This window comes from Glandiceps talaboti, chromosome 1 (genome assembly GCF_964340395.1).
Source record: "Glandiceps talaboti chromosome 1, keGlaTala1.1, whole genome shotgun sequence".
In the NCBI taxonomy this organism is placed as follows: Eukaryota; Metazoa; Hemichordata; class Enteropneusta; family Spengelidae; genus Glandiceps; species Glandiceps talaboti.
In genome coordinates, this window is record NC_135549.1 from 27,918,356 (window position 1) to 27,928,146 (window position 9,791).

Consider the following 9,791-nt stretch of genomic DNA (forward strand, 5'->3'; position numbering starts at 1 on the left):
AATAGAAGTTGAATTTGGTACGTGTTCACTCAGAATCAATGTTCCAATACTATGTGTCAGAACGGAAAGAATTATAGTATTGAAGGCCATTGTGTCGGGGGACTGTTCGCCAGAAGTTGTCTCGAGTAATGGCTTGTGATGCGCTTTGTACGTTCAAATTGAATATATGTGTCATTTTACAGCACCACCACCACCACCACCACCACCACCACCACCACCACCACCAGCAGCAGCAGCAGCAGCAGCAGCAGCAACAACAACAACAACAGCAGCAGCAACAATAACTTTAATTTGATCCAATCCCATTCAGGCCGTAGTTAGTATTAGGGTTTTGGCTATATGGCCAGTCAGGGAGTGTGTTTAGTGAGATTTGGTTTGGAGTCTACACTCTCCAGCTCTTAAAATAGACAGGTCTCAGAATGATTGACACTTTGTGTGTAGTTTTCTCTCCACGTAAATTTAGCAGTTTAATTAAGTAAACACACCCAGGTATTCATGTATTGCTTGTATTTCTCCATTGTCTTTGCTACTATACTTGTCATGTCGAAGTATAAGAAGTTCAATTAGGTGATAATCGCCTCCTGTATTACTGAACTGAGGTTTGGGAGATAGTTTATTTCGAACATTTCCATAGTGCTTTGCGGGGGGGGGGGGACGTTTGTTGTCGGTAACATGACTTCAGAAAATAGGGTAGGTAGGTCAGTAGTATATTTTATTTTACCCAAAGACAGGATACTCGTTGGTCACAATACTTCCGTATCAGTTGATGAGGTTTAAAAGAAGTAAATAAAGACAATTGATTCATAAAGTAGACAAACACAACTTGCTGACTGTGCTTTTACAGGCTGAAATGACAGCGATTCTTTCAGGGGTGTTACTTTAAAGATGCTTTGGCAAGAAAATCTATTTAGGAATAGAAGTAAATTGTCACAATTTTTACCTCTTCGCATGTAAAAAGTTTTATGGTCGGCGGCTTAAACTAGGGTTGGTCGGGTATCGGAAACACACAATGTTTCTTTCATTTGGCCTTGGCATTTTTACACATGACTCTAAAAGACATTTAACAGTATATTTGCTCTTTGTTATACCTCCGCAATTCAATGGATAGCGTTCAATCTTTGCATCATCTGTAAGCGACAAGGATGAAATCTTCTGTCCTGCCCAGTCCTCATTTACATACCTGTATTGACTGGACATAAGTATGGTTCGAGAGTTGTCCGAAGTTTGACCATTCAGAAACATACGGATGTGATGACTCAATACTACTCTGTATGCTGACTAGCTTTGTAAACTTATGTATAGTTAAAATGAAGGAATTTAGTTTAAAATATAGACCAAAATATCATGTTATTCACATGTCAACAATCTATTTCGCCATTGTGTATGTCATCATAGCTTATATGATTTCATGTTTGTGTGTGAAAGTCACACATGCCATGACTGTTGATGATGCTACGTGCACCCTTACTTTAGGGTTATGATAGACTGGGTGAAACAATGCGGTATGAAAGTGTCACACAAAACAAATGTTTCGTTTTTGTAAATTAACAGTTATTATTATCCAACAGCAAAGCGAAGATACTATCACTGTAAGCACTTGATCGACAGGTGGCCATCTACAGGAAGACCTAATCAACTTCAAAAATGATACAAGGGGGGGGGGGGGGGGCTTCCAGATGATTTGTTTCATGTCCAAACATTCGAAATTCCCTACATTTATTTAGGTGCATTATTCGGTAGAGGCAAACTGAACGATACTCTTGGTAAATTTAATCAAACCCTGAATGAGTTCCAACCCCGACCGAAGTGGTAAGAGGCAGGTAGTTTAACCACTCGGCCACCGACAAATCGGGTGGGTAACACTCCAGAGCTTGAAACACCACAAGCACCGTAACAATAGGATACCATCTAGTATCACCTTTTCAGATGCTTAAACATGAAGGGCCAACACCATAACAACAGTACCAAACTTCAATATTTCAATTGCCACATTTATAATTTTTTCATCAAAAGAACATTGACTAGCATTGATTCATTACAAATTGGACCTCAAATCATTCTTATAGACTGATCCATTAGGGAACCAAAACAACAAAACGGCAAGTATCTGGTTATGGCGGGTCGAGCGATTCTCAATTTGTTAGAAAACAACATGGCAGTAAAATATAATTAGGGAGCCTTCAGTAATAAAAGGGGGACTTGGGGAATCAGGGGGTGGGTCACTTTTTACAAATCAGTTCTCGGAGAGGGCCAGATTTTTAAAAATGGGATTAGGGGAAGGTTTCATTTTAATTTAAGTCATGGTATTGTCTAACTTTGCCTTTTATTGGATGTTGCCACATTGTTTAGGGTTATGGCGAGAGTTAGTGTTAGGTACCTTAATAGCAGACCAGTATAAATTAAATCGCTGCTGACAACCATGCATCGAATAAATTATAAGTTGTAATGTGAAGAGGGGAGTGAGTTTACAGTATAACGGGAACAGTTGGGTAAGATAGTAGGTATAATTGTTCATCTTGCTCCCTACCATGTTGCGAGTATATTCTTCTAGTCTTTGATAGTTCGAATTCTGATCCAGACACGTGATGGTGTAGTAATGCTAGTGCTTTCACACAATTCACTCTGGTGGTGGTAGTAGTGGGAAATAAATAATAACTTTAAACTGTAACGTGGTGGCAACGGTGGGATTAAGACCTGACCATTGATTCTGGCATTCGTGTCCATTTCCATATTACTTAAACCTCGCATTCTAAACATTGAAATATTTAACAGGAAAGGGTCATGTTTTAGAGAAAGGAAATTGAGGGAGGGCCACTTTTTAGCACGGCGTAATCGGGGGAGGCTCACATTTTACACAGCAGCCCAGGCCTGAATTCCACCCGGCCTTCCCCGATGTAATTACTGAAGAATCCCTTACTTTAGAACGGTCAATTAGAAATGCGATGATTCACTCCATCTAATGTGTTGGCTTGGATTGCTTGTTACAGTTGCAATAGCTATCATATCATTTGTTTATATTCGTGATTTAAAGCTAGGATTTAAGCACAACGTTCAGTTTCTTGACTAGTTTTTGACTGATCTAAAGAAAATGAGAGATAAGGCGTGTATCACGGAAGGGAAGGGCTTACGTGTGTCACTCTTCTCCACATTTTGTCTTCCTTTCATCTGAAAAATAAACAGAATACGCAGTTTGCAATAAGGTTGTCGAATGGATTCTGTATTATAAATCAATGTCTACCATTGTATCTAATTGTCTGAGCTGAAGGGCAGAATAACTAAAGTCTAAATGAGTGCACACCTGACAACCACAGGACCGAGGTCAACATCTCCACTCCACCACATTATCCCCAATATCTTGCCACGCAATTATTATCACAGTCATTAGTGTAGACATTTTAGTTGTTCGAGGATTCATTCCATGTCTAATTAAACTAGCGAGGAGCAACGGGTAGGGGTTTTTTCGTACGTACGCAGGAAATCACTGACAGGACACTTGTTTATGACGTAAACTGACAGCCAGTTTGGCTGATAATTTCATGGATGGTGAATTGCGGCCTAGCCCATTATGTCACATAATTGTGTTGTCGTGTTATCATCAAAGCCTAGATTTTCTTTCCGGCGTAGCCATTTTGCTACCTACGACACATACCTTAAACAACTCAACTTTTATCATATCATACCACTGGATAACAGAGACAGGAGTATTTCTAGTTGTCGACACTGAAGGTCTGTGATAACATGCCAATGTTGTGTGTTTTGAAAGAGTGGACAATGGGTCATGATCACGATATGCCAAACGTCACTACATGGCAACACACGCGATCATTTAGCTTTTATTCTAAATCACGTGTTTTTTGCTTTGTTTTGGAGAAAAATTAACGTTGACTATATAGAGAAGCGTAAACACCCCACTATGTATACTCACCAATGTGTTTTCGTAAATCGCCTTGAAATTGATTCCAGAATGCACATTCTCTGGCTCTCAAGGCTCTCTTAGTTGGCATAGATGGAGATAGTTCCTTGTACTGCAGCTCAGGAACCGTGAATTTAGGCCAACTGATCTCTGTCACGCTACCATCTTCGTTCAGGTTAGGGTCACTTTCAAAAGAGATAAACAGAATTATTTAATTATATATATATATATATATATATATATATATATATATATATATATATATATATATATATATATATATATATATATATATATATATATATTTGTGTGTGTGTGTGTATGTATGTATGTATGTATGTATGTATGTATGTATGTATGTATGTATGTATGTATGTAGTACATATATATATCTATACAAACTATATAAACGCTCTATAGACAGTACTACATGTATGTATATAATCGCCTGTGTTGATTCGCTTGAAATGGAAACATGCAAATAATTTCTCTTCTATGTCTCAATTATAACGGACGGGTTTAAATTGTTAGATCGATTTAAAATTCAAACGAGTTTATAGTTTATTATTACAAGAATACTTTTGTAACTTTCAAGTAAACATTCATGCTCACCCAGTCTTAGCAAAGTTGGTGAAATATTTCATAATCTGCAGTGACATCAGGTTCTCTTCGTCCGTCATAGTAAAGTGCCAATCACTATCGGAATAAAGTTGGGAACGAAGCTGATAGCCGAATACATACGGAATGTCTTCTGCATGTGCTGCTTTCAGCCAAGTTGTTTTCCAGATCGATGATAATGGATTGTGTGTGAAATGATAAAGGTAGGCATCAACACCAGCATTGAACAGATCACGTGCACACTTGTCAATTGGACAAACGAAAAGTGAGTCTCCCGTCATTTCACTAAGAGCGTCTAAGTAACTATACTCAGCAGAATCGGCTTTCTCCCAATCCGTGTAGAAATATTTCGCCATGTCCTTAACAGCTGGATACTTGTGGTATGGGGGGAAAATGTACATCGGGGACATATCTTCAAACATTCCTTTGTCAACGAACGGCGCAGTACCGTTTGCCTCGGGAAATGACATCATGTTCATGAACATGCCTTCATCAGCCATTGATCCAACAATGCAGTCAACTTTATTGAAAGAGCCATCAGACAGCTTTCGGAAAGGATCTTTTGGTGCGAAGTAGTCATCCACAATTGGACTGAAAGGTTCAAACACTTCGCTTCCTGCTTTAACACTCTGAACACTTCCCTACAATCAGAATAAATGAACACTATGTTAACTTTGGCTAGCCTATAGTAGATTATTGTAGATAGGCGAGTAAGTGACACCTACAACGAAAAGGCCATTCGTGATTTTGGTCTTCAAAATATTGGATATAATATATTTCTGAAGGTGAATTACACCGTCCTCTGTAAATTCATATTCGACAAGGTATACACTTTATTTAACCGAATTATAGAATTAAAAATAAATGTGGTCGGTTTGACCAATTTGCAATCTAGACTCACCAACTCAGACGCTAAGGACTCGGATTTTCTGTACTTTAATATCATCGTGGAATGTCAGATTTCCAATATGTTATTCAAATGTAAACTTCATCGTTTCATACTTGATATTGTATACCCTTTATAAAAACCGAATTTATAGAGGTAACGTGAATTAATGCTGTCGATGCGATAAACTACTAGTAACACCAACTGTAGTCATGCATAATTAATTGACTGGTAATTCTATCAATAAAGGTTGTTAATTTCCTTTGTAATTTAATATTACCTATGAACCGAAAGCAGGTCATCAGGAGGCGGAAGGTCTGACAAGTAATATTTTTCTTGTTTACAATGAAAGGTAATGCATCTTCACTGTGTACAACAAATTTACAATAACAGCAAAACCATCGCATCATGTGGTCGTTTTGGATTTTAGTATTGTATTGTATTGTATTGTATTGTATTGTATTGTATTGTATTGTATTGTATTGTGTTGTGTTGTGTTGTGTTGTGTTGCTTTCGGTGTTTCATGATATGAACGCTGATATGATAACAAGACCTGAGTTTAATTCTACTATAAAAACATTTAGTTTTGTGAATGGTCTTAACGTCAAAAAGGCGCGGTTCTAAAATCAGTAAGTCTTTTTTTATCAAATGAGCCTTCGCTACAAAAATGTAAGCAGATTATAATAAACAGCAAATTTCATTCTCAAAAACATACCATTAATGAAGCCTTCGGAAAACTTTGGACTGGAACGTCACGAAGACACTGAATGAGATCTTCAGAATTATCATGCTCACACCCAAGCTCCTTGGCCAATGTATAAGCAGCCTTTACTGCGGTGTCTATATCATATACAAGTCCATATCCGGGTGAGAGGGCACCACTCTGAAAAATAAAGACGTTCATGCATGTCAACAAACATATAAAACAGCACAGAGTGGTGGACAGTGGACAGGAAAATAATGCTAAGAAGTGTAGTGTTGCACACTTCATATAATTTGTATTACATGTTGTTCACCCCTTTCTATGCAAAACAAAGTCGCGGTAGGTACATCCGAAACATTCTCAGTTCTTATGTCACCAAAATATGGATTTACCTAGTGAGTATTCGAAATATGTAATATAACATAATGAGTTACCTTATTGGATATTGGGTAAACATGGCTCAATGTCCAATGGATGTTTCATTGAATTCGAGCATATTGGATGCACAACTATACCAATTAACAAGGGGATCGACACAATATATTTTAGCAACATTTCGAATATCTTTAGACATAGTGAAGAATAGTCACCGAACGTGAAAGCCTTTTGGCAAGTAACCTGTGTATAGATTACTTTCCTTGTGACCATCAATGACTTGATGGGTGTTTTAATGTAATTTGTGGAGGCACATGGGGTTACTTCACACTGATAACAAAATATATTAGATCTACCTGTAGAATAGCCCTGTGAAATAGTCCAGATGACAAAGGGGACAAAATATGCAAATGAGAACTAATTGATCCAGTACTCTCCCCAAATATGGTCACTCGGTCTGCATCACCTCCAAAAGCTGAAATAGAAATAAATAAGTTTAATTTGAAATAAAAATCAATGAACAATGCATAATCATAAGGAACAGTAAATTTAGGGCAATTCATATCATGAAAGCTGTTTCTAAGACATAGTATTATCTTCCTCTTCATTTCGCCCTCACCGTTTAAACCATGGCCTCCATTCCAGTAGTCTCACTGTCAGACTCGTGACTATCGTCCCTAATCTGTCTGTGTATGCCGAGCGGCGCAGCCGCGAGAAGAGGGGGACTTGACCCTTGTCCCAAACTTAATGACCATCAATGGTTCCAAACTTAATGACCATCAGTGAAACTGTCCCCAATCTCGTTAACCATCACAATTAATACATTTGTGTCCATGCCTAAGACATTGTGCTGTTGAAATCCCCAAAACAAACAAACAAACAAACAAACAAACAAACAAACAAACAAACGAAAATCCAAAATGGACACGGACAGAAGTGAAGGGAGTTCAGCTACTATGTCATTGGCGATATTTTATACTGCAAACACCTAGAAATAAGAAATTAGTGTATACGAAAAGCTGACATTGACGCTGGCAAACAACAAGAGACACGTGTGATTATTTCCAGATATCGCACACATAAATTAAAGTTGGAAACGTTTCACAAACCTTCGATGTTCTTCTTCACCCATTTCAATGCTTCAACCTGATCAAGCATACCATAGTTACCAGTCGCAGTTGAGTCACCTGATTATAAAGTGAGAGCTAATGAATACTGGGAGTTCAAAGTACATTGCAATGCTCTCTACACAGACGACAGAAATTCAAACTTTAAGAATGAAAAGATAAGATCAGAGTGAGTAAAATTCAAACCCAACTAAAATAACGTCTGTACAATATTATAATGTTCATGTTTTATATGCGGCCATGTACTCACCTGTAGTTAAAAAACCGAGTGGACCAAGTCGGTAGTTGATAGTCACCACAATGACGTCATTGACAGCTGCCAATGGGGTTGAATCATAAGCTATTGGTGAGCCAGAACCCATGATGAAACCACCGCCGTGTATCCATACCATAACTGCATACTTCTTCAGCTGTAGAAAATCAGCATTGGATATTTCACTGCCATGTCATGAAAAAATTAGTCAAACACATGACAAATATATAATTAAAACTATGAAAAGATTACCATTCTCGTAAACATACAGTTGGTGTGGTGTGTTGTTGTGTGGTGTTCATGTATGTATGTATGTATGTATGTATGTATGTATGTATGTATGTATGTATTCAAGGATGGATGGATGTGTGTATGGAAGTATGGATGTCCAAAAGAAAAAATATATTTCTTAGTTGCTGACTTGTTGTTGTTTATATTTCCAGTTAACAAGTAGCCAGCAAATTAGCCTGAGCAGCCTATGGGCCAAGCTGATAAAGTTTAACAGGAATGGACCCTAAGTATACTAGATTCCAAAGAAATAAATGTTGCATCTGTATGAATCAATACATGACTGGTAGACAATTCTAATTATAATGTAGGTCATGGACACATTACACAGCAATATTTAGTACATACAAGTTTGCCTTCTACTCACCACACTTTGAGGCACAAAAACATTCAGAAATAGGCAGTCTTCGCTGAAATCGTCCGGTATTAGAGATAACGGGGTCTTAAGTTGCATACATGCATCTCTGATTTGTGTGGCGTCGTAAATTCCACTCCACTGTGATTTAGGAACAGGTGGTCGAAATCTCAAGTCCCCTATCGGGGGTTCAGCGTACGGTATCCCTTTGTAGACATGCACGGTGTGTTGGGTGTCCTCGTGTGTGAACTGTACAGCTGAACCAACTAGTTTACCTGTGCTGATGTCGACAGTTGGATCTTCCGCATTGGTAGTTATTACTAACAATAGTAGGAATGTAGCGCTAAATTTAGCACACATACTCGCTCAAGTTTTTGATGCTAGTATATGCTAGGTGGTGTCCCACTTTGAGGATCACTTTGTAAAAGCTAAACCACCAGTGCAGCGATCGCCGTATTTATTGCTGGAACCAGACAAATGTCATGCTAGTGGGCAGCTTAAAAGCGTGACCCAGACTATACGAGACACGACCACAGTTAAATCTAGTACCGGCCCTCAGTAACAACCACACCATCAGATAAAGGTCACAGAACGGAAGTTTGTAAGATAACGCATATTTTGTAAGAGAGGCAGTAGCCATAACAGAGTCATCGCTGAGAATAGAATGTTTATTCAGTTTGTAGCTACTATCTTAGTATAGGGACCCAAATGATCTCTTTTCGTTTAAGGTTTACTGTGAAGGGTGCAATTATAACAAAATAATTGGTACTTAAATTCCATCCCGCGTTTTCACCTAGTTGCAAAAAAATAAATATTCGGAAAACCACAAACGGATATACAATACAACTAACACATTCGCGGGGAAGACAAAAAGGTACATTATTGAAGACCTTTGCCGCGGATGATGCAAAAACAGTTTTAACTTATTTCCATTGTGGTTGGTCCTCTAACATAAAATATCGCACAAATAGGATAACAAGAACGATGAAATACAATACATAACTGACAAAATGTACTGAAAAGACAAACTGACACTATACATGGATGAAAATTAAAACGTAGAATAATATCTGCGATATTCATGTCATTAGCATATATTTGCATAATGAATATTGTCATCGACACATTGTTTCAATGTCAACAAAAACTACTACATCGAATGAAAAGAAATATTATGCAAATAGTGAAAATATGAAATATGAACACTTTATATATAATAATGTGGAACAGTTACATTTTCGAATTTTTTTTCAAGCGACTACAATTTCGCCCA

At 37.8% G+C, this 9,791-nt stretch overlaps 1 protein-coding gene across 1 annotated transcript; it reads right to left on the reverse strand.

Moving 5' to 3' along the window:
* Nucleotides 1-3,133: 3,133 nt before the first annotated feature.
* LOC144435254 (pyrethroid hydrolase Ces2e-like) lies at nucleotides 3,134-8,878 on the reverse strand. Its single transcript, XM_078123845.1, has 8 exons — nucleotides 8,531-8,878; nucleotides 7,873-8,032; nucleotides 7,605-7,682; nucleotides 6,852-6,970; nucleotides 6,133-6,300; nucleotides 4,526-5,172; nucleotides 3,926-4,098; nucleotides 3,134-3,165 (listed from the first exon to the last, which is right to left on the reverse strand). Exons 1-8 carry the CDS (start codon nucleotides 8,876-8,878, stop codon nucleotides 3,134-3,136), a joined length of 1,725 nt encoding a protein of 574 aa, XP_077979971.1.
* Nucleotides 8,879-9,791: the final 913 nt, after the last annotated feature.